Below are 26,603 nucleotides of genomic sequence, written 5' to 3'. Positions count from 1 at the left end.
AGAGCTGACTCATCCCTGAATTCAGTCATCTTCTGGGTTCTGTCAGGCAGATATCCGGTAAGTGTTTTTCATCTCCACACATGAAACATACTTTTTCATTTTACATCCCTGCATCTTCTTCCTTTTCCCATGATGGATCTCCCCCCACCCTGCTTCTCCACTCTATCCTGCAAATTTAAGCAACATAATTTAACCATTTTATGTGCTGTTTGAGGGGAATTATTATTATTTTTTTGTCTTTTAGACTAACAAAACTGTACTCTGAGCAAGCAGGTCTCTCAACATACAGGGAAAAAAAAATACCTCATTTCTAACACACAAAGTTAGAAACAAGTCACACAAACAAGCTAGCCAGCCTTTATTCTAACAACCTTAAGTACAGTGTATTTACTACACTGCAATGAGAAACTGCAGTGTAACTTTCTAAATGGACTTCCATCTTACAAATAAATTCAGAACTATGGGAAATTAGTTGTTACCAGACTTGAAGTATTCCACAGGAGTATAATCCCTACTATATGCTCACCTGTGTGCTGAATTAGACTAGTTCAGCTAAAACAAACCAACCCTCAAAGATGAATATAGTAATGAAAAGCTACATCTCTGTACGTGAGAGAGAAGACAAAGCTGTATATGCCCATATGAAATCTGCCAGTTCCCAATATCTAATTGCACTCAGTGTAATACTGACATATTGAATGGAATTTTCCAAAAAATTTTAAGGCCTTCTTAAAATGGGAAAGATGATAAAAACAATTACTATCTCTAAATATGCTGTATGGCACACCATGAGGGATTCAACCCATGAATCATTTCATGGCAACACAAATGTCTTTCACTAACCTAGAAACCAGAACATTATTGTTCAGTATCAGAAGAGCAAGAAACATGTAACATGCCCATAAAACATCAGGGATAGGAGTAACTTAGGACTTTGACCCGATTAACTATAGTTAATGGAAGCCCTGTTTTTTCTTTTGTCTCATCTAGACAAGTCAGATCTGCCTATTCATCCTTTGACCTTCCCACTACAGCCAGGATGTTGCTGTAGAGCAACGTAATCAGTAGAAGGAGCACATGAGCTTTGACAGTAGTTGCATGGCTTTAGGTCTTGAGTATACACACATGCATTCATTTTTACCTGCTGCTCAAACAGTATTTAAATTCTGATGCATCTCAAAAAAATGTAACAGGATAAAGGACAGTCCTATAACCAGCCTCTGTTAAAGTGCCATTGGGAACAGGGGTGTCAGGGGCCTATTACAGGAGGAGGAAGAAAAAAAAAGAGACAAGGAGTGGATAATCTCAAGAGGTCACTTCCAACCCAAACAATTCTGTACCTCAAATCAGTGCTTGGTGAAAGCTATCAAACATTCACATAGGGAAAGAAGGAGAGATAGAGACCATCTCTTAAGTTTACCTCTCTAAGACAACTTTTTGATAGAAATTACTACAGTCACCACCATCATACTAATATTTCTGTCATTCCTGTTTTGTGACCAGTTAAAGGAACATAGCTTTCATTCAGGCAAACTGCAACTCTAAATGAAAACTTCATTTTCTCACTTCTGTCCATCACCAAACATTGCCATCTCCTCAGCTCTTGCACAGTGCAGCTGGAACCATGTTGCAACAAGAACTCTATACTGAATGCCACATCCCCACCTGTAGAAAAAAATTGACATAGAACAGGCTGCTGTGTGAAGTCATCTTGGCTATTAAATGTATACATAAGTACATAAACCAAAGGTGGGGCGCAGGACTGAGCACCGAAGCTCCATGACTTCTACACCATTTAACTGCCAGCAGATCCCCTGTCACATTTCCAGTCTGTGCCAATCAGCAGGCAGGATGCTGTCACAGTTTGGGAGACAATCTTGACTTCAGTGTCAGTGTACTGACTGTGGCCAACCTGCTACTGCACGGACACAGCCCCTGAGTGATACAGGCAGCACACTCCATCCCTGCGATACAGACTATGGCTACATTGCTCCTTCCCTGCTCGTGGCTTCAAATTCTGTGCCAGGTCTCCATTTCAGCACATCAAAAAGGAGTGGTAGAGGGTATGTTCACTGGAACATTTGCAGAGGGGTGCCAAATATTTCAGACTCATTTTCTCCTTTTTAGGAAATACAACGTAAAAGATACAGACTATACACTGATGTAAGACAGGAGCTGCCTTTTTCTGCCTCCAGTTAGCTTTTCAAACCTGTGAGGATAGCAATAATTAATTCTGAGGCTTGTCTGTAAGATCTTATTGAGATAATCTGTTTATTAATTGCATTTAGAAATATTATTAGGATAATTGGAACCCAAATGCCCTGGAAATCTGATTTTTGTCACTTGTGGAGATCACTATCATTTAAGAGGCACACTATGAAACTGTACTACACTAGTCTTTGAAGAGGCCAAATATATTTTCTTCATTTCTCTCACTGTTCCCTAACATGGTGTTTGCTCAGTCTGTATTTTCATTTTTTATATAACAAGAACAAAGACGTTTTGGGATCAGACAAAATCAAATTATCGCTATGAACTTCCAAACCACACTAAGTACTGAAAAAGCAGATTATTTGGGGCCAACTTTGGAAGAGACTACAATTCTTTCACTTTTTTTCATGAACCAGACTATTAGGTAAATCATGAAATAACAAATGTTAATAATTTCTACCACTGTGCATGCTATGTAATTAAAATGTCTCTTAGTCAATCAAACTCAATCTGGATAAAATAAATCTAAGATACTAGACTGTCCAACACAATTTATAATAATTCAATATTAGGAGAATGCAAAAAAAACCCCTCATTTCAGTCAGGGAATGATGTTGATGCAGTGTCATTGCTAAGAGACATTTTTTGCACAGCCTTCACTGAATACAGCTACCCATGCTTCTTTTGGGGTAAGGTTGGATTGTTTTCAAGAAACTACATTTTAAAGTTTGTACCTTTCTTATTGACACATTTAAGGCTTCAGCAGACCCTGGATTGTGAACTCTCTATAGAGAGTATTTATTGGGTACCTCTAAAGCAAGTTTTAATCTTGAGTCTTAAGACAACCAACATTTTCAAAATCCCAAACCATATCAAAACAACCTTTACTGCCACATTAACCCTGTCAAGAAATTAAGATCAGTAGAGTAACAGTTAAATGTAGTAAAACTACAGAAGTCAACATTAAAGCTGTGAAACATACCTCACCATAACAAACATGCAAGTCAGTCATTTGTGACTTCAGTAACATTTGTCTGAAGGAAACTAACCCAGGTTACTATCAACACTGCAAAGAGAGTCAATAATTAAAAGATTTAATGCATCTTAGGTAAGAAATAAACCACCAATTTTTCAACATAGTAGATAAGGAGACAGTTGGACCTAGGTCTGACACAACTTTATTATACTTTCTTATCTTGCCCCGATATTCTTCCCACTTAAGAGACATTATACAGAATTTTCTAATGCAAACATTGCCACAGGTATAAAAAGAAAAAAAAAAGTTGTTTAGGGAACATGCACATACACACACACTCTCACTCTTTCAATGTACCCTGCTGTTTTCACCCCTTCCTCTACAAATCTACATCTAATTATAGGTAGAGGGGACTTTACCCTCTTGTATTTTTCATCTATTCTAGTTCTGAACTTGAGACACTTTCACACCTCCCATCTCCAAGAGATTCTTTCTGCTTTTTCAGAAACAAAGTGCTAATAACAGCATTTATTTTTAGTTTTCAGAACTCTTTCTCTGCTTTTGAACCACCAAGATATATACAGGCTTAAAGCAAGTAACTGAATTATTTAAAAAAAAAAATCAAACCAAATCATCCCATGTTACCTTTCTTATACATTATGAAATAGGGATATTTATCTTCCAGTAAAAAGATACGTTTCTCTATCTTGGGAATAAACTACTGATCTATAAGCATAAAGAATTGCATTTCACTGACATCCTTGCAGTTTTCCTGCAGACAACCACCTGGCATTTTGGCAATCAGTACTGAGTTTGCAACATCAAACTTCACAACTTCTTCATAGCCATTTGTCAGCAAGAGGGCCAAATAAGCAGCCTTTATCATTGCCACCATCATCTCTAAGAAGCAGTGTATCTTGAGTATGAGAGCGTGTTCTTATTAAATGAAAACTGTTTAAAAATCTAAGAAATTTTATTTCCTCCCAACGAACGCAGTGCTAGCAATCAAGGAAAAAAATAATCAAGAAAGGTGCCCCTGAGTTAAGTTAACATGACACTTTGAAATAGGTTTTTCTGGTAATAAGTCAGAGAAGAGAATGAGTTCTTTCCATTTTCTGCAGTGGTATGTTTACCTTGGGACAAGAAAATATTTTAAAAAAATAGAAGTTCACGATTACATGATTGAAATGTAATTTTAAAACAATATATGCTACAGAGCAGCTCTAAAAATGATCTGTCAAAGTGTGTCATTCTATAATTACGGACTTGCTATAAACTTCAGGAGAATTAGAATCTCATCCATTCACTCTTGCTCACCAGCTGCTTTATCTTCCTCTCAAAGAAACAGGCGGGCCACTTAAAATATTACTGCCCATTACCTTTCAAAAAGGTTTCACTGCCTTTAGTGTTTGATGCCCTCTGAGTAAGTCTAAAGAAGTTTGACACTTGAAAGGCTTAATGCATAAGAAAAACCTTTTCTAAAGAACTAGAGTATTCATGGACAACCTGGCTTTAAAAAGCAAGTAGGGAAGAAAAAGGAAGTGCCTGAAAATCTAATTATTTATCTATAGCAAGTACCGTCCAGGACACTGGAAAAACATTAGCTATCCTACTTCTCTTTCCTTTGTATTTTTTTAAAACTAAGATGAGGTATTCTGAACACTAGAGTGGAATTTTGAACAAACACATCATTGTAAACAGGTCAAGTTCAAAAGGCTCAGATTAAACATTCAATAGTTCTGAAGGAGGAAAATGGCAAGGAGTTCTCTTAGATGTCACCAAAGGTATGAAGTCTACTCATAAGTAAAGTCTGTTCTAAAAGACAAAAGGATTATGTAATGTTTTAAAAATACAGATACTCTTCCAAGACACTCAATTGTCTTAGCACTTTGTAACAAATAGTATGGTTTGATGCTTACATAGACCTTTGCACTAAATACTGCATTCTGTAGACAGTGTAACGTGAACCTGTATTTTTCTAAGAATGTGCTTCCATAACACGTAATGCTCTAAGTGTCACTTCATCTTAATCCACCTGAACATACTTTGAGATATTACTGAGAAGTCTGTACAACCAGGAAGTTAAATGCAAATCTTAAGACTTGCCATAAACTCACTTATTCTAAAGATGCTTATTCTCTTTTCTAATAAATAAAGAAATTTGGCATTCATTTCTCCTAACTCCACAAGGAATTTCTTCTACACTTGTTGTCCAAGAAAATTACAAGTTGAACTGAAATGTGGTCTTGTGGTCTGGACTGACAGAAACAAGAATTAAGCTTACAACAACTTATTGCCTCTAGCCACCAACAGCTAAAGGATCAAGTGGTTCAGGGTGTTGATATCTGCATGGAAGATCCTGAATGTTTACTGTTCGGTGTGTGCTTACTAACATGGAGGTAGAAAGACATGGGTAAAGATAAGTCTGTACCGAAAATGCATTTAGCAATTTAGGGAGACATAAGTAGAGCTCCTAAGTTTATAAAATAGAGAATTTGTAAAAGCAAATAGTTACAAGGCTTTCCTTATATTGGCAAAAAGGGAGAATTTGGAACAGGGAGGGATGGAGCAACTCCCACTCAACAACAAATAGGAAGGCAAGTCCAAGACTGCTTCAGAGAAAAAAAGAAACCCACAAAACTTTTAAAGAAGCATTTTCAAGTCCGGAAAAGGTTAAACTGTAGGTTTACCTTATACCAGGTCAGATAAAATAGAAGCTTCATTATCTCATCCATTGTCTTTCAAGGCTCAGTGCTAGTATTCTCTTCAAGGTTGTCCAGTATATCTATAAAGGGGAGGGTGAATATGGGAGGAGAGCTATGCTTTTTATGTATTCTATCTCTAGCTGGAAAATGTCAAGTTGAATGACAATACAATTTATCATCTACAAAAATGCTTCACTGTACTAAGCAGTTTTATATACACACTACTATGTCTGTAATAAAGTCACATTGAAAACATCTGTAACGCTTTTGATTAGGCCTGACATTTACTTCATTCAAGAGGTCATTAAACAACTACACAGTTGAGAAGTAATTAAGAAATATCCTTTATAAAAGAAGAGTGACATGCCCACAAAACAAAATTAATAATCCCCCAGAACTGAGTATAAAGCTACCATCACTAACACAACTCACTAAGATCCAAAATTTTTTGCTAAAACTTGTCAATGTTCTAAGGGAAGACCACAACATCACGGAGTATTATAAAGGCAGGGGGAAGCACAACTACACACCCTGTATTGCAGAGCTGCTATCAGTTCTTATTATGCTTATAAGCCTCAAATATTCTGTTTATGGGCAGGAGAGTAAGTTTCTTGAGCTTTCTTCTACTGCTTCTGAAGCTTTTGAAGACAGAAGCTGCAAAGAATCAAAAAGACCTAAGTTGTGTTCTATGCAAAGCAGAAACCAATGGAAGGATTTCAATAATCCAATACTCTGGGACTGCGAAACCACCCATCAGTAAAACAACTACCTATGTCAACCACCACCAACAGCCATATGGAACAGAGTACCACACTTTCAACCCATACCCCTGAGGCTAAAAACACCCAAATACACAAAACTCAAAGGCTAATCCAACAAGAAGGCAAGGAAGGAGAATTTAATGAACAATGTATTTGAAATACAAGTAGATACTTCTACTGTAACAACAATGATGCTACAAAGCAAAGTTATATCACTAAAATACTAGAAGATTTTTGTTCATTTCCTAGCACCACAGGGAGGGAAAGAAAAGTTACCCATAAACCAGGTACTTTTTCAAAAAAGTGAGACCAACACTTGAAGGGAGACACATGAATTTTTAAAAATATAAAAAAATATTATAAATGAAAAAGTACTAGCAGTGTAGAAAGAAATGGAACATGCAGTGGTAAGGCTGCTTATATGATCACAATTTTTCCTTGTGACATTTTAAACAAATTACAGAACTGAAAACGGAACGTTTCACCTACTGATACCTAACAGAAGAGAGACTGCTAGCAGAAGCACTACATTATTTTCTATCACCTTCATTAGAAAAAAAAAGAGGTTAAGCAATGCACATATTTAAATACATATCTTTAAACATAGAATGTTTCAAGTCTTACATTGTCTTAAAATGAAGCAAAATTTACAAAGCAAGAAGACACGTACCTGATATGCCCTGAGACTCTCTCTGTAGATCACAGTACCACAATCTGTTCACTGGATCACACCCTTCTCTGACAGACAACAAGACATATCGACCATCATCTGATACCTGTAAGAAGTTACAGAAAAATCAGATTCCCCCCTCCAGATGAATTGTTTCTAACTTGAAAAGGTAGTCCCTAAACCCATAGCAAAAAATAAATCAATGATTTATTCATCAATGAGAAGACGTGTATGGAACATGAGAAGTCACCCACACCCATCGCTTACATCAACAAATAACATAAGCATAGTCTGCTAACGTTTCAGAAGGTCAAAATCAAACAGCATTACCTCTTTTTTTAAATTCATAGTGGAAATAATGTTTATGATTATTACAAGTAGTCCAAATAAAAGGTGTCTGAATGAGTCAGGGTGGTTATCTGCTCCACCATGGACATTTAGAGGCTGCATGGTCTTCTCAAGGGGCTGCTAAGGAATCTCTGCTCTTGGCAGCTGGAGTACCTCCTCCCTCTCCTTCACTGACCTTGGTGTCTGCAGGACTGTTTCTCTCACATACTCTCACTCTTCTTTCACAGCTCTTGTGCAGCATTTTTTGCCCTTTCTTAAAAATGTTATCACAGAGGTGCTACCAGCATTGCTGATGGACTCAGCTTTGGGCAGTTGTAGGTCCACCAATATGGGGGCAGCTCTGGCCTATTCTCACAGAAGACAGCCCTGCAGATCCCCCAGCACCAAAACCTTGCCACATAAACCAAATACAACACGCAATGTACAACACTAACCTGACTCAGTATAAGATGCCTAAAACCCCAACCTGCTGGCAAGAAAAAAGAACAAAACCAAACCCACCAAAACCACAAGCTACATTAAAAATATCTCACAGTCAATCCCCCCAGCATGGAGAAGTTTATTTGAATCAAAAACATTAAGAATAAGCACTGATTAAGCCTTTGACCAACTAGAGTGCCAGGCTCCTACTGAGTTGGTAGCCAAAGTGAACCCTCAATTAAAACATAGTTTTATGTAGCTTAATAAAATTTTCTCAAAAAACTGAGGCAGCCACACCTGGGGATATACTGATGCCCAGTTCCTCTCCAGCTGCAAACTACAGGTTCAGCATTCAGATTCCATGTTAAACTGTGCAAGAGTATTTGCTAATTAGGTCCTGATTATACTGATGTTCAAACAGATCCAGAGTCTTGAACAGACAGGAAGGGAACTTAGTAGAATTCAGAGCCAAATTTCAGTATATGAAAGCTAATACAAACCCAAACAAAGATCCCTCAAAATGAAACGTACAAAACAACAACAACAAAAAAACAAACCAAAGAAATGTTTCCAAGTTGCATTTTTTTTTTTACAGGCATTTTGCCAACAGCTAACTATACCACTAAAAAAAGGTCATACAGCTGAGAGTTCACAGGGCAAATAGAAAATAACACCTAAGATTCCTACTGGACCAAAAAAGTTCATTATATGAACCAGCTAAAACAGCTTTAACAGGGCAGCCTGCAAAATCCTCCTTCCAAGATGGGAATATACCCAGAAATTGAAACCAAGATTAGGTGACCTGTTTTAAAGAAGCATCTGAGTGGTTTTAGACCAACATTAACTGCAAGTGTCAGTTTTAATTAAACCAGCGACTGCAATATGCTGCTTAAGCACCTGTTCATACTTGTAAAAGCATCAAGTTTCCTTCTCTTCTCACCAACTCATAAAGAGAGATGTTAAATAATTTCAAGTGGTACATACAAATACAAACTTCAGTTGAACTCAAGACACTATGGTGCACAAAATTTTCAGCCATAGTCAGAACCCACACAAATTTGTTCTTTGCTGCTGCCAGTTAATGGTTAACAGAAGACTGCTTATTTTACCCAAGAAATGAAACTTATTTGCAAATTTCTGATGTTGTTGCAAGGGCAATTCAGAACCTCTGATGACAGCAAATCTGAGTACATCTAATGAGTTTTTCCCTCCACAGTCCCAGCTGGACTAGTGAAGACTTGATAGCAGTTTATGTTTAATTTGAAATAGGAATTCCCAGAGCATGTCGCTGGTGGGATGCCAATTAGGTCTGTCTCTATCACTAAAGCTATTCTTACATCAGTGAGTTCTATAACCCAAAGGAATCTGACAGAAGCAGGACAAGACACTGTTGATTGCAGCATGCTAAAACATTTAGCATTATACAGCAGATTTAGACATCCACAATGAAAAGTTAGAGTCTGATGAGCAAATATTTGCAGCACTACCAGCTTATGCAGTCTCCACCTCTTGCTCTTCTTATTGCTATGATTGCTTGTGTCCATACAAGCTCATTCCCCTAGTCTTGTTCCTATAAGCATTTACAATTTGTGTGGTAAACCAGACTGGAGAGCTGATCCAACTGAAAAAACAGCATGTTAAAGAAAAAAAGCAAAAGAAAAATTTAAGAGGAAAAGAAAAAAAATTCAGAAAAAGAAATCCAGGAAGAGGGTAAAAATACCCCACAAAAACACCACAATAAATAAGAAAAAAAATTAAAGAAAAAGTCCCTCTGCCAGATTAGTATCTCAATCACTTTACTGTGCAGTTGCACAAATGGCTGAGCTAAAACACCGCACCAAGCAGCTGGGAACGTGAATAATAGGGGCAGAGATTGCTTAAGGCAGCTCAGATGGCAGTACTGACAAATGTGTAATCACAGCCTGAATGCCACTAACTCTTCTATACCGTAAACAGACACGACTCTGGGTTTCAGAATGGCAAAAGGGATTTCCCAACTATCACTTAGGTTATTCTTGTGCTGCTGCATCATCTTTATAAGCTTAACTACAACCCTTGCTCCTGGCCCACAAACTCAGGAACTGCAAATTCATACCAGCATTTCACCCAAATATTATTAGAATGCATGCACGGTTCAGCACAAGGGAGACAGCTGTAATGTCAGAACTGACAACTCGGATCAGAAATCGATTCTCCTGGTTTCCCATGTCCAAGCTTTTCATCTCCAGAGTTTCTCAGAGAGATCTGCAATGCCAGTCAGTGCGCATCTCTCTCATTAAAATAATTTCCATCGTTTCAAACACCTACCACTGGGAAAAAGCAAGGAGGTTATAAAGCAATGGAACATCTTAAAAGGACATTTAGGCCCTGTCAAAAAAGAGCAGGAGAAATCCTGCAGCCTTCCAAATGGAGCTTTTAAAAACCTTTGGTAAAACAATGACTTTATTGGCATAACACAACACTATTCCCTAACTCAGCTCTAGCAAAGGAAGGCTTCCTTCCAAGAGCTGATGATGGTACCTACTTTGTAGCTTTGCTGCTGCCATTCAGTCACTTGGTAATTTTTAATTTATTAGATACATTATTTCCAAAATATTTGCTGTAACCATCTTTATGCTGCACAAAACTACAGAGCTATTATTATGATAGCTGTGGGCCTAAGTACTATTCTGTATTTTGAAGATCAAACTCTATATAGAGAAGTTCTGGGTTACTGTGGAGTATTTTTTGGGGTTTTACTAGCAATTTTGTCCCAGTGTTACCTGTTCTCTCCATCTGGATGAAGAGTAACCACTGCTTAGAAAAACATTAAGAGATTAAGTTGTTTACTTGTAACTTCAATAAATCAATGAATATCAAAGCAAGAAAAATATTTAAAATCTAATTAGTAAATGAAGTTTTCAAATGACTTTTTTTTTCTTTCACCACAAAATACAGCTAATTCCTCATACAAACCATATAAAGAGCTCAGCATTTATAACAGCAATAGCTATCTATGAGGATCCACAGCAAAAGTGAATTTAAGTATTTTGTCTGCTAGAACCACATTTCACACCAAAATTTCATACATAATTAAACAAACAAACAAACAAAAAAAAAGAAAATGAACAGGAGAAGCCTGTCAGCTTTTCAGGCTTCCTAGCTTTATGTATCACTTCTCAACTAAAACATCAATTGGAGAGACAGTGAAGTGCTTTGCTTCTAAGTAAAGTGCATGACAGCAACCCCAGTGAATATTAATGTTACTTATTTGAATACTACCTGGGTAGTCACTACTGTGTAAGATTCAGGATAAGGAAGAGCTCTCTATTTTTAGTTCACAAATAGGGACCCTTTGAGTGCATAGTATTAAGGCAACTATAGATACACATTATTCCTTTTTAAGCTAACCAGTTAAGTGTAACCACCATTGCCCTTTTTATTATCACAGTGGAAAAAACCTAATCACAGTATAATTTGTTGCTGCGTAACAAGATATTAAAAATTTAACTAAGTAAAATTCAGTTATTGGATAATATGCCTGTGTTGAGAAAAAGATAAACTGACTTCTTTAACCACAGACGTTAACACTATTATAATCTACAGCCTGATCTGTATCTGTGGGTATTTTACAAACAACTGGTCTTCACGTACTAGTGCCCTTTTCATATGGAACAAGGACAAGGCAACTGTTATTACTACCTAATGCACTTCCAATGCAACAGAACAAATTAATTTCCCCCCCACCCCCCCAAAAAAAAAAACCCAAAACCAAACATCCCCAAAACTTGCAAAAATCACAGACAGAATCAAAGCTTTCTAACAGAGCAAAACGGTCAAATTAGTAACCAGGAATTAAAAACCTCATAGCATCAATAAGCTACGTTTTAATGTAAGCTGGACAGGGACTGTTCACAAGGGTAAACAGTGAGATGACATGGGATAATGGTCTTAAACTGAAGGAGGAAGAAATTATCCCCTGTGAGGGCGGTGAGGCCCTGGCACAGGCTGCCCAGAGAAGCTGTGGCTGCCCCCTCCCTGGCAGTGTTCAAGGCCAGGTTGGATGGGGCTTTGGGCAGCCTGGTCTAGTGGAGGGTGTCCCTGCCCATAGCAAGGATTTAGAACTAGATTATGTTTAAAGTCCCTGTCAACCAAACCAGTCTGTGATTTTATGACTTCACTGTACGATATATATATATATAAAAATAACAGATTAAAATGACCCAGAGTAACTGACTAGGTATCTTTTTCTTTAAATATTCATTAGGAATGAACCCAGTCACCACATAAAACAGACTTGTGACAGCAGTGACTGCCTAAACTTTAGGTACATACTCCAGAAAGATCTTTGCATAACACCACTGAACCTGAATATGACTTGAGTAAGAATCTACATGCAAGAGAGATTTCAGGGTGATGCAGAAGTTACCTGTCTTGTGCAATCACTATTTTAAAGCTTCCTATCAGACAAGTGAAGTAAAAAAATGAACATAAACACAAAGCACATGCCTTCTACATAAAAAGGTAGAATTTGCTGAAACATTTGGTCAGTAAATGAGAGCAATTGCACTGCCTCAAGTGTTCTAAGATCACAGATGTGCACATGCTCCAATGAAGTTCTACTTGCACAAAGTCAAGAACCACCATCATAATCTCCCAGGCTTTCAAAACCCATTAATTGATTATTAGAAATAGCAAAGCTGCTGCCTTACCTGGAGTAGGAAACAACTCTCTTCATTAGATAAAATAAACACAATGAGCTGGTTTTTTAAATAGAATGGGTTGTGGGGTGTTGGTTTTTTTTTTTTTAATGAAATGAACAAAGAGATGTTTTAACATTATCTTTGCAGTGGTGCCAGAACATCACCAAAGCTTGCATACAGCTCCTGACACACTGCGTGTCCCAACAGTCTTCTGAAGATGAGGACTGGGGCAAGAACCAAAAGCAACCCCTTCAGACTGCACAATCCAAGGCCCCTGAAGCTGGTATTCTGAAGCTGCAAACACTTTGCTTTGTTTCCTATTTGCATCGTACTAACTTAATCAACTAGATTTCATAAGTCCCAATGGTGACAGATCACAGGAATCCATAGTTTCAGGATCAGGTCAACAGAAACCACTTAGTATACTCCAAGGAGCAGGGCTGACAGGCTCTATGCAGGACATGGATACACGTCCATGTTTCAGGAAAACAACACGCTGATTTGTTCTACCCATCCATTCCCCAGGTTAGAAAAACTGCTTTGGCCACTAATACCATTTCCTTACTCCAGATGGGTTTTCATTCTTGGACTTCAGATCTGATGCATATCCGAAAAGAGCATTTCTATTTTGACTGTATCCTTCTGAGCCTCTGTTAAGCTTGAGATTGAAGGAGATCCACAAAAGCTAGAGAACTGGGATTGATTCTAGATCGTCATGCTTATGACTTTCAATCGCAACAGGACACTAGTCAGCCTTGTTCAGAAGAGGAACACAACAATATGTATGTGCACATTTGCAAGTAATCTCCTTCTTAAACCTAACACAGAGTAAAATAGGTAGCTTTCTGAGGTGATAAGCATCACACAAGATTTTTCCTGCAGCTTTCAGCTTGCTTTTCAGTGCAGTGCAGCACCAATGCTACCTATGTAAGGTATTATGATATACTATAGTTCCATGTGCAACCAAGAAGATTGCCTGCCTGTTTCTTAATGGTAACATTATCCAGATCTATTTGCCAGGGCTGAAAAAAGAAATTCATACTAGGCTTCTATTTCAGATTCAGCCTTGACAAAGATAGGGGTAAGGCTTTAGAAAAAATCCCACAGCCCTGTTTTATCCAGCAGCCTCACTTGAGCAAACAGGCAATGTTCTGAGCACGTCCACTTCACGCTGCTCACTCTTCCCCTGTGGATGCTGCACTTCCATATTCCTGCAGTGAAAACATACCACAGACAGCACACATCTGGCACAGCTGGCTCTTCTGTGCTCTGAATTTTATTTGCAAGACCACCTCCCTGGTTGAGAACCACTGATGTTAACTGACAGCTTTAGACATTAAAAATAGAACAGTCAATTCAGAGACAACACATGAAAAACAGAACTGGAATGGGAGGGTTCCCCTCACCCCTCCTTTCTCTCCTGTTTCCTACCAGTACCGTAGGGACTTTTGCCACTAGCAACTGTGAAAGACTCTTGCATAAGTTATTGTTTAACTTTGAGAATAAGAGCCTGGCTGTGAAAGAGAGATATGCTGTGAGTTTGGAGAGGAAGCAAGAACATGCCACTTAAAACAGCAAAGCATAGGAAGCTCCTCTTTTCTCAGAGCAGCTGTGACATTGCCAAGGTTTTAAAAAAATCTTCATACCAGGCTGCCCTCTACTGGGATGCTACTCAAATAAACCCCATTCTTAACTCTCCCACCATCCTAGGATCTGTATCAGAAATACATACGTTTTTTCTAGACTAATGAAAAGATTTGATGGCCTCTTTTTCAAAACTTAGATATCTAACAATAAACAGATTTTTCTTCCTCACAAGCAATCCATTCAAGTGAAGAGTTGTAAATGCATCCATATTTCTATGCCAACACCTTTCTCAACACAACAGATTTTGTTTAAATCAAGGATACTCGGGTCTGGTGTTGAATGTGCAATAAGGAAAATAAAAACCTTGAAGCTGGTTTTTTTCATGCTGTCTTGTAAATGTACTAAGCTGACAAAATTTTACAGAACCCTCTTTGTCTTAATCAGTCACCTAGTTTCTTCTCTCCATTGAAAATACTCAGACACTCAATTTTTTGAGGTGTCACGGCAACGTTATTACTTCTGCAGTCTCCGAAGGATGCCCTTGTCAGGTGCTTTTCACCTGCCAGCAAAGCACCTCTCTCTCTCTCGATCCAACAGTTAAGATCTACGAATTCTTCTCTAAACCTGAATATGAAAGTTCAAGCTCTGCCCCCACTACAGAGAAAGGTATGGTTTTTAAGACCAGACCACCCACACCACAATCAATCAGTCAATCTTCACTGGAGTTGGTGTGAAACCTAAGGGAATCCAAATGTCTCTATCTACTTAGCCCTGTAAAATAAACACATTTGTTTGTTAGTCTGACAGGAACGTGTAAAATTGGACTTTCATAAAATGCTGAGCTGTGCAAAGCTGGATTTTAAAACCAGTGGCAGCACATTAACACCAAATAAGAGTATTCGGGACAGTGCCAAAAAGCTATATAATTTGATTTTTACTAAAGATATTTTAATTTCCCCCTCATTACTTTGTGGTCTTCCACTTTCTCAAATACATGCTTCAAAATCGCTGCCCAGAAAACTTGTTTGAATGGCCCGAACAGAAGATTTTTAACCTATTGCACAAGGATGAAACCACATTTTACAATTGCATTGTTTTGGTTTTTTTTAATTGCATAATATTTTTTTTTCTGACCATTAAAAACCATCTTAACCATCAGGATGACAGAGCCACATTTCACAGCTGGAGCTCACAAGCACAATCCCAGAATATCAGCTGTTTTAAAGTACTTTCACTTAGACAACTTCATGAAGATTAACCACAGCAGATCTCTGCTTTACCACTCCTTCTTAAAATAGCATTTCTTAATTACCAACATCTCTGGAAGTTCATGCCTCCTAAAGGTCAAGAAAACAGCCATAAGCAGCTACTTACATTTATTAAATAACAACCTACAGTAGTGAGGTGTTTATTCACTGCTCTCCCCAATTTCCCAATACTTATAGGGACTATTTCAATTCCAGTGGCTTCAGAACTGGCAGCTTTGCTACATTCTATTACATTCCTGTTCTACGTCAAGAGTTACTACCACCACCCCCCTCTTCCCACTACAAAGACCTTTTGATCCTTTAATATAAGGGATAGCTATTCTCATAAATCACAAAGAAACACCTAAGACATTTGTTATCAGAAAAAAAGACACTACATTCAAATTTAAGCTGCCTCAAGCCTTTCTTTCACTATAGAAGAGTCAGGAGACACGGGACAACTGCTCCTCTACATCCTGACCAGGCAAACTCTTGGCCACTCACTGTACTAGAATTATCTTCTATATTCCTCCTCATATTTGGTTCTGGTTTTTCTTATCTTGAACTCCAGCACTGCTTCTTCAATGTAGCTAAGAAAAGGTTCTACTAGTGTGCTATTATCTCAAAAGTTTAGCTACCTGTAAGACAAGCGTACCTCTACAGCTAATACAGAAGATATTTCCAGGGCATTTAATACCACCTGAGACTGCAAACTTTCACTACCCTAGAAAGCTGTGCAGTCCAATGAATCAGACTGCAAAAGCCCTCCCCCACAGAAAATAAGTTTGCCTTCACAATGTGTAGCTTAGCTCACGACACTGCAAAGCAATAATAATAATGCATCACTTGTGAATCAGCGGATAAATCACTACAAGACATCTGTCACCAACAGAAAGCCCGTTTATTTACAGAACCAGAGAAAAATAAGGATATGACATCCAAATTCTATTTTATTGCCAGTTAAACTCAACAGAACTGACTAGTTTTTGAGCAATAAAGAATTTCCAAAGCTCCATTTGCAAGTTTACACTGGTATTTGGTTAGCTGTTAAAAGTATGTTTCACAAATGGATGAGACTATGTAAAAAAGGTTCTGTTTATTCACAGAACCTACAGGTAAGTCTGATTTGTACAGAGAAAACTCAGTGGGATCACTTTGCTGAGCAGTCCATCACATTCACTCACTGTCTCATTTTGAATCCCACTGTTCAAATTCTTTGAAAGAACTTTTCCCTCCTGGCAGACCACAGAAAGGAAAGCCCCAATATTTTCATGGGTTGATGTATTGAAATGTGACACAGACTGATGATCAAGGATTTTTAAAAAAGCTACTCTCAGGGAAAAGTAGTTCTGGGAATTGAATACTTCAAATCAGGGTAAATACTTTTCATATTTATCAAGTGTCAGATCAAAAGAGACCCTTTATAGAAACAAAACGCAGTGGTTAAACATAGTAGCTAGGAGAGTACAGAGAATTAAAACAGAGTTTTATCTGCTGGAAAATACAAGTTTCCCTGATAAACAGAATGGCCACCACTGCACTGCAACAGCACTTAGAACAGTGCACTCAATCAAGCACTGTTAAGTCTATTATGAAGAATGAAACTTATAAAATTGCAAAACTTAGGGTCTTCTGAATCATTCATGTAAGGAAGAACAGAGAACAGTCACCTGTCATTTTAGCTCACTAGAACTTTGCATAATACAGTAGTTCAACAAAATAAGCTTAAGAAATCAGTTCTGGCAGTCACTTGGCTCCATCTCAATATGGAAATGGTAACACACACACACTCTACATCATATTTACACTGATAAAACTTGTTGTAGGGAACCTTAATGATCTTCAAGGGTGCACATAGATTTTAATCTGTATGTCTCCATTCCTCAGTATGTAGAATAGACATTTCATTTTCAGGAAAGACATCACAAAAATAAACAGAGTAACTACATGACAGGGAATGTTCAGACATGCTGATTACTGGAATAAGCTTCCAGCACAGGAAGTGAAGGTTCAGCATTAAGAAGGAAGAACAGTGACACATCAAATGATCCTCCCCTGTCCTGGAGCATGTATCAAGCAGAAGTGTTGTGTGTAAATAAAAAGGGTATATGATTGTGTCATTAGAGGCTTCAGAACTGGTTTAATATAAACCAGATTGTTTAAAATTGCTGAAAACAAGACTAAGATTTTTAGTTTGATGGTCAATGCTGCCACAACTAATATAAACCATTCTTTTAACAAAATGTTTTCCACTTTTTACCTACTATCAGCTGTTAGAATCTGAAAAGCTGAACATAATGATGGACAAGCTTCAAGAGTATTTACCATACCTCAGCTCCACCCATCCATTTTGGTTCATCGGGAAATTCAGCACACAGAACATCCTCTGACTGGTTAGTTCCTAACACATGATAATGCAGCTTTTGGTGCAGATTGGTGGAGGTCTCAGTGCCTAGTAAAATGCAGATTTTAAAAGCAATTAGCTGTCAAAGAAACCCAACAACCAAATAAAACCTTTAAAAACATCTGTGTCCCTTCTCACATAAAAGAGTAATTCAGCAGTGAGATCTAGGAATGGTTGGAGTCTAAAACTATTCCCTTCCAAGCAAACAACCCCTTCCAAAACAAAATAGAACTTCAAACCACATTGCAAACCTGTTCGAACAGTTATACCTTTCCTTTTGTTGCTGATAATCACATTCTTCAATGAATATGATGATTTGTAATTTCAAGCTTGCTTTCTGGAAGTACTAAGCAAGCAAAGAAAAACAACAATCACTCTCTCATGATGTTTGTGCTCATTTCAGCCTGGGCAACTAAGGTGAAATTTAGTGTTAGTTAATATTCCTAGAAAGGTTCATATTTCTATTTGCTGAAAATAAAAAAGTAGTATTTGAAAGCCCTGCATGAAGCATTAGGGGTTTTTTTTTTGCTTATGCCCAGACTGCTATCCATCAGGTCAATCTCCCAGACCAGTTCACCTATGCCCACACAAACGCGTAAGTGGAAGAGATCTAAGCAAGGTGTCACCAGACATCAAATTCCAGCCAGTAACTCCCTGTATGAAAGCTAAGTAAGTTGCTGCAGAGAAAAAGAAAAGGAGCAGCAAAGTTTTAAGAGAAAGGCAGGGATCGGCAGACAAGAGGATTCTCACACTAAGTATAGTCTTGGGTCATACAAGACATGACCTGATATCTAATTGTACAAACTAGTATAGCTAGTTATTTCAGGGTAAACAAGCAGAGCTAATTATTTGTTGCACCAACATTCTGAAAAGGTCATTTTCCTTCTACGTACCATGCAATTAGTACAGCCACACTTACCATCACTTTTCCCATCTTGTTTTGGATAGCAGTTATAGAACATGCCTTTCCCATCATGGGTCCACGCCATGCAACTGAATTTAACTCTCTCCAGCGTATCTGGAAGATCCTCAGGACCTTCTACTTTCATAAACTTGATAGTAACCCAATCAGAGCCACTAGAACTCAGGCCATATGCAAAGTATTCACCATCTTCACTGAATGCATAGCCTAGGAAATAGGAACCAAAGAAGACAAAGTAAGGACCAGCACAAGGAATCACACTTTTCAAAAAAATGTGTGTTATTTTGCCACTATTTATTGTTACAGCACAGTAGCCAAATCCCAATGAAAGAGAAGTGAAGTTGGTAAAGTAGTCAGAAGAACTGTGTTCACTGAACACTGAAAGAACAGGGTTTGTCTTGTAAAAAACAGCACAAGGAACTACGTTTGCTATCATATGGGATTCACAGCACTTTTCAAGTAGTTCACAGGTGTGAGCATAGGCATGTGCACTCACCAAGTATGTCCAGCAACACTGCCTATGCCCAACATCCGAATGCTTGAGTAAGAATTATTCTACTTCCCTGAGTTTAGGTGGGGGGAATGGTGGAGACTGAAAATGCGCACAGGTAGAAAACTTAAAAGGAAGATTTTAAGAGAGAAACAGTACCGAAGAAGCCAAGAAACTGGGATGCAAGGAATGCATCCTAAAATAAAGCAAACACCACTTGAATATTGGAGTCACTGAAAACTAGACTCTACAAAGCCATGAAAACCAAAGTAAATGGAAAAAATTGCCACTAGCACACAAGTAGATTAATCACCAGTATTCTCAGCCAAGACCTCTGATATATATGTTGCTGTAATCAAGCTGTGAGGAAAACAATTCTGAAAAAAAAAAATTCAGATGAGCTTCCGTCACAGTTAATTAGTATCACTTTCACTCTTGCAAATCAACTCAAGAGACTGAATTCTCATAGGCCTGAACAGACCTGAAAGTAACTACTGAAAAAACCCCCACAAAAAAGTTGCATTTCACAGAAATCATAGGTTGGAGGCACACCACTGTGCCACCCTAACATATTGTCCCCCATTAGAACATGAGCAGATGTTGTGATTCAGAACAAGATTCTACATACTATCCTCAGCAGTAACCACAATGAGGCGCCGACAAGAGTAAGAGCAAGGCAACCACATGTAGGATTTCCTCCAGATCTTTTTACAACCTCTGAACATTTTTAGCTTAGGAGGCTTCTTTTCCATGAAGCAGGTGGTTAATAGCTGTCAATGCTTTCCTTCTTGATCATGTCCAGCTTGCCTTTAAACCCACGGTAAATTCTTTACACCACCAACATCCAGTGGTAAGGGGTTCTACAAATCTTCTACTTGCAGCATGAACTATCACCACCTTTTGCTTTGTACTCCCAGTGCCTTCATGTGATATCCCCTCACTCTTGTAATAGAAAAAATCATCATAGAATCACAGAATCTCCTGAGTTGGAAGGGACCCATAAGGATCATCAAGTCCAACTCCTGGCTCCACAAAGGGCCAGCCAAGTCAAAGCATGTGACTGAGATCACTGTCCAGACACTTCCTGATTTCAGTCAAGCTCGGTGCTGTGACCACTTCCCTGGGGAGCCTGTTCCAGTGCCCAACCAACCTTTCAGTAAAGAACCTCTTCCTAATAACCAGCCTAAACCTCCCCTGTCCTTGCTTCATGATGACTAACCACTTCATATTCACTCTCCATACTACTGCACGCCACAAATGATTCTGTAGACCTCTATTATAAGCATGCTAAATTGTCCCTTTTCCAAGCTGATTGATCCAGGCACATCCAGCTGTTTCTTTGCTTCATACCCTTGATTGTTCCTACTGCGCTCCTCTGAACTGTATTTCAGAGCCCCTTCTGAGCTGAAGTGACTAGAACTGTATTTGGTATTCAATGGTACCGTACAAACTCCTGGGCTGCTACCGTAATGGTGTCTTGTTTGGTTCTCTCATTTCCTTCTTAAACATTTCTGGTCATTTGGCTGCTACTGAGAACCAAGCTGACATTTCCCTGGAACTATCTATTTCAGCCTAAGAATTGTTTCCAAGTGGTCATGGTCAACCCAGAGTCCATTCCATCCATTCCCCTACAAATGATTTTTTGTCCCCTGTGCATCATTTGATTTATCTGCACAGACCTTTACCTGTTAATTCATTGTCAACTCGCTACTGCTAAGGTCTTCCTGCACTTCTTTAGTCTTTCTTCAACCTTTACCCACAATAACATTTTATCATCACCAAACTCTGCTATCTCACTGCTTACTCCTTTTGCTAACACATAGGAACATAAGGAACAATTCAAGCCCAAGCAAAGTCCCTTACAAAAGTCTGTGGGTGATTTCCACTTTGACAGACAATGTTATTCCTTCTCCCTGCTTAATTATTTATCAACAACAAGAGTTTCCCCTCTTGTTCCACAGCTGCTGTTTCTCTAAGGACATTTGGAAATCTGTCATAAGCTCTTCAGACATACAGAAAGATTACATGAACCCAATTCCTTATATCCATAGTTTAAGGCAGGACTTCTCACTAAAAAAAGCAGCCCACATATTGATTTGTTTCATCTAGGTCACACTTAAAGAAGCATCCAGTAATTCTGTCTTCTGTTTTTATTAATGGGCCTTGAACAGACTTAAAGGACTTCTAGGCCAAAGAGTCTTGCTTCTACAACAGGCCAATAGGGACTGGGAAGATGTACTGCTAAAACAAGTTAAAGCTCTAGTGAACACCGGTAATTTTGTGATTCTCATAAAAATTCATGATGTAATCCTTCACAATCTCTTACTTTAATTTGCTGGTTTGTGTTAAAGATGGAAAATGCAATTTTAGGATAATTAGTCAATATAAACCCAAACTTTTTTCCTTGCAATGGAAAGCCTCAAGATTTCTTTCAGTAGAAGCCTGTTACAGAGCTGTGGAAAAAAAAGTTGAGAACCTGAACCACTGCAAATACAACATAGATTTAAAAGTGGTCTTCTGAAACAGTATACAAAATTCATGTACAGCTAGTGTATCTACTCTGATTAAAACAAACCACTCTAGCCATACTTGCATCGGTGAAGATCTGGAAACCATTTCTAACTTCTGTTGAAGCCCCAGACTTATTCAGCAGGAATTGCTGTCTCACTAACCTCGTAAAGCCACAGTGCCATCATCAGAAAGCTTATTTGGATCAAGAAAAACTTTGGCTTCCGCATCCAAGGAGTCTTGTACGTATAAAACTCGTTGGTTCTGTAGTCCTGTATTGTAGAAGTGAAAATACCTAAAAGAAGCAAGAGGGAAAGTTAAGTAGGAAGAACTCAGATTTTCAGTTAGGCAAGCAAGAAAAACTTGAATGAGATTATCATAAAGTGAATAAAAGACAGTTAAATATCCACAGGAAACACAAGCTTCACAGTAGAGTAGGCATCGTGGCTTCCTCTGTGGCCACTGGGGATTTAACCATCCTCTGTAGGTGCCTTTCTCTCTCACTTACTAAAGGGGAATCCCAGATACCAATTCCTAGAAATCTGGAAATGAGGAATCTCATCCCAGTGTGATATATATGGTACAGAGACTGTAGGATGCATCCAAAACATTTTTTTTAAAAAATAAAAGCTAGATTTGCCAGAGTGCACTTCAAACAAAGCTCAGTGTACCATAAACTCTACATGACCGCCTATGCTAAACAGCATTCCTCTGTTACAGGTATTGGCACGGGTTCCCATCCCCTGTGTTCTAAGCTGTGTCATTCCTATAGCTGCGTTCAGTCGGCATCAGGTGGGAGACAGATCTTCATGAAACAGAACTGAAATTGTTTCATCTGTCTTTCCCAGTGTTCCTAAAACTGTTTTGAAAAAGCTGTAGGAACAGAGAATTCCAGAGTTCTCTTTAGTGAGGGATACTCTTCACATCATAAGACACTACAGAGATCGAAGAAATTAGTAACTTCCCTATGCAACTCCCAGTTACTACACTTTTCTACCTTCATAGAACTTCTGAGTTTTATTACACAAGCCCATGACCTAACAAATCAAATAGCAGTTTCACCTGGGGGAACAAGAGACTCTGTGGGTTAATATTCAAACCGAAACATAAATTCACATATTCCTTAAGACTGTACAGTACTTGGATACAAGCACAGAAAGCTGGTGAGCCCAGAAAGGAGAACTGTACTCACAAAGGCTTGGATAACAATCTGAACTAGTAACAATAATGTTCAGCAAGTGACAAAATTGAAAGATTCAAAGGAACAGAAGAACAAGTTACACAATTTTCTACTTGACCATGCATCTTCTAGCCAATTTCACCTCTGCAATACTGGACACTAAGCTAGGAAGCAAAGGTCAAACAACCCAACAGATGCAGCACCTCCCTGGGCACTCTCCCTTTCTGCAGGGAGTACAGAACAGCTCTCAAGACACTGTCCTTTAGCAGCTATTCTTCTGCAGAAAGCTGGAGTAATTAAATTTAACAATTGAAGTGTCACGGGAAGTTCAGATAGTTCTTCAAATACAGTAGCTCCTTCCCTTGCCCCTTACTAAGTGTTACTTGACTTGGTAGAGCCCTATTGATCTCCTCAAACATGATACTACATGGTTATTTGGTATGATTTTTAAACCACAGTGATTTAAGTTTAGCACATGCCAAGAAATAGAGTAACAGAAAAACTAAAGACACCTACTAAAAATCAAATAAAAGTGTCAATACTTAAAGCACATTAAAGCTTCTGGCATAAATGTTCTTCCTGAAGAACAGTCAGCTGCATCAAATCACAACTTTTTATCTCTAGTGGAGACTATATCCATCACTGCCATGTTGCAGAAGTGCTCATCAAGCCTCATCAGTACTGAAGATAACTACATCCAGGCACATTTACACTGCACAGAGAAATGGGTCAGAGAATCTGCAGCAGTCACTGACCAGGCCTGCTCCAGAATGAATAGCTACATCTGCACAAGCATCACAGACTAATAAGGTTTGCCTGACTTGCTCAACAAGGCTTAATTCCGACATGCAGCATTATACAAAACAGCTCCACTGCTTCTGGGCTTAAACCTCATACCTCTATACACTGACATGCTGTGCCACATCAGTGACAAATCAACATCAGCTTGGGTTCACTCCCCACAACATACTTTTACAAAAACACACATACTACAAACTTTTCCTCCTTTGATAACAAATATCCACACAGCAAAAGACATGTAACTAAAGAGTAGCAGATCTCCCCCAGTCTCTGTGCAGAAATCTTAAGGCTCAGACACCTTCTGCTCTTTCCTACAGATGACAAAGAAAGTATACCTGGCACACCTAGGTGCCCACTTAAGATGGATCAAACAAATTGAAAACACTGAAAAACACTGTTAATGTTCTCCATCATTAAGAATGTGTGGTTGTTTACACTAGCACTACCTCTTTTTCAACTGCTAAAATAATCCTTACAGTTACTAACTTAACCAGCAGTTTTTGTCCCTTTCTCTAGGAGATTGCAAGTGTTTCTGAAAGAAGTCACAGAAAACCGAGTAGCACCTGCAGTCTCCATGCCTTGGGTAAGCTACAAAAGCACCATCTCTTTACCTGCCACAGAATTCAAACAGGGGTACAAGTAAGTTAATTATGAGTATTTCTGTATTTCCTGGAAAATAGATTTTTTGCACCAGTTGCCTTAAGTCATCCAAACGGGTTTTCACCTATCTCCAGAAGGTACAGGAGCTGTTACTTCCACAAGGGAATTCACGCTGATTTTCACTAGCTATGACTAAACAAAAATCCTGCCAGCTGCTCAAAGTATGACCAAGATAAGAGCAGTATTTTAGTAAATATTTAGAACACGCACACGACAGACTTGTGTTGTTTTCAGGATAAGGTGCCCTTAACTATATTAAGTGACCAGCCCTGAAAGGAACTCCTGAAAGTTTTACAACAGTTACTCTACAAAGTTGTTCAAGTTTTGCTAAACTCACAATTCTTCCTATAAGAGGTAAAGACAACAAAAAAGCAAGAAGATAATATGAGTGGGAATTGGAGACAGTCAAACATTTTGTGCTGTGCATCATGCAACCATATACATTAACACTGGCTTACTTTTGCTACTTACCAGCTATACAGGAATAAATACAAATAAAATTTATAACTTATCTTCCTAACTAGTAGTTGCTTATGACTTGCTTCACATTCATCACCACCTACAAAGACATTCCTCACATACCTTTTTCCTTTCTTGAAGTGGCAACTGTACTTAGGATAATCGTAGAGTTCAGTCATTCGCTCTTTGAACAGCCCTCTGACAGGACACTGCTCAAGAAAGGGAACTGTAAGCTTGTTCTGAGCCTCCACAAATGCCTGAAAGAAAACAATCCCCCAGAAAAAAAACATGAGCTCAAACAGAAATGCTTATTTCCTACAGGAAACATTATTTTCTGAAGCAATGCATCACAGGCATATTTCTCACATTACACCCCCCCCCACCACCCCGATACAGGTAGTGTAGTGTCACACCTGGTCTTAAAAGCTTACTTGCATTATACCACATTATGGTAGTTAAGACTGATCTTACTATTCCTTTATTTAAAAAAACCCAAACAACCAAAACAAAAAAAACCAACCAGCAGCAAACCTCATGCTTTTAAAACCCCTTATATTTAACTAAATGTCACAGAAAAGCTAACTGACAGTAAATACTTATGAAATACCATCTTCCTGAACTTCACCACAAATATACAATACTCCAATACTCTATGATAAATAAATTATGAAATTGATAAACAACAGAATTCTATTTGCTCATAGACAGCACTATCATTTCAGGAAATGTGAAGGGTTGGAAGATGGCACAAAGCATCACATGCACCATCTATTCATCCTATTGAACGGGTGACAGAGCATTGGGACAGGCTGCCCAGGGAGGTTGTAGAGTCTCCATCTCTGGAGATACTGAAGACCTGTCTGGACACCTATCTGTGCAATATGAGCTGGGGAGCTGCTTTGGCACAGGGGGGTTGGACCCGATGATCTCTCAAGGTCCCTTCCAACCCCTATGATTCTATCATAACACACAGGATTAGTCCCTGTCTGTATTTCTTGGAAAGACCAAAGTACTGTTCATACATCAGTTCCTAGTTACAAAAGGGAAGAAATACCTAATCTCTATGAACTCAGAGGAGTCTGGTTCCTTTAAGCCACTCTGCCCCCCCCAAGTCATAAACACTTAACCAGCTGTTTGTTAGATTCTGCCACTCCCATGGCATGCATGGAAAAACTGGTGCTCTGTTGGTGTTTCACCACCCCTATTTATAGCACAGTACATGAACATAAAATTAATACCTAAGCGTCTCGTGGTGAACCACAGCTGCTAAGAAGACAATATACAGGGGGTCTTCTGTCTCTAGCATGGAGTAGGAAGGAGGACACAGTGCATGGCTGCAATTCGCAGCCGGATATCACAATGATGGCTCTGATATCACTCTCAGACAGCATTCTCTCACCTCCAGCCAGAAAGGCCTCCAGCTCACTGACTCAACATGGGTCTCTTCCCACTTGTTTTGAAAGAGGCTATTGTTTCTACCTGTCCTGAACCTGCAAGCAGATAAATGCACGATAACATCTGTGCTACACTTCACCACAGGGCATGATCCACAGGAAAAGCAGGGCTACAAAG

The 26,603-nt window shown here is 38.6% G+C and overlaps 1 protein-coding gene across 1 annotated transcript in view; it reads right to left on the bottom strand.

Moving 5' to 3' along the window:
• The window catches only part of PREP (prolyl endopeptidase), a gene marked incomplete at its 5' end in the record, with an annotated part of 104,278 nt that overhangs the window by 66,743 nt on the left and 10,932 nt on the right, over window positions 1-26,603 (bottom strand). Inside the window, 5 exons of the mRNA XM_084262547.1 lie at window positions 7,324-7,429; window positions 17,938-18,059; window positions 18,931-19,140; window positions 22,096-22,226; window positions 25,155-25,288. Of these exons, the coding sequence (XP_084118673.1) occupies window positions 7,324-7,429; window positions 17,938-18,059; window positions 18,931-19,140; window positions 22,096-22,226; window positions 25,155-25,288 (703 nt within the window). The remainder of the gene's footprint in view (window positions 1-7,323; window positions 7,430-17,937; window positions 18,060-18,930; window positions 19,141-22,095; window positions 22,227-25,154; window positions 25,289-26,603) is intronic.

This window comes from Gallinula chloropus, assembly GCF_964237585.1.
Source record: "Gallinula chloropus genome assembly, chromosome: 3".
In the NCBI taxonomy this organism is placed as follows: domain Eukaryota; kingdom Metazoa; phylum Chordata; class Aves; order Gruiformes; family Rallidae; genus Gallinula; species Gallinula chloropus.
Note: the sequence above shows the minus strand (reverse complement) of the source record. Positions and strands in the feature narration are given on the sequence as shown.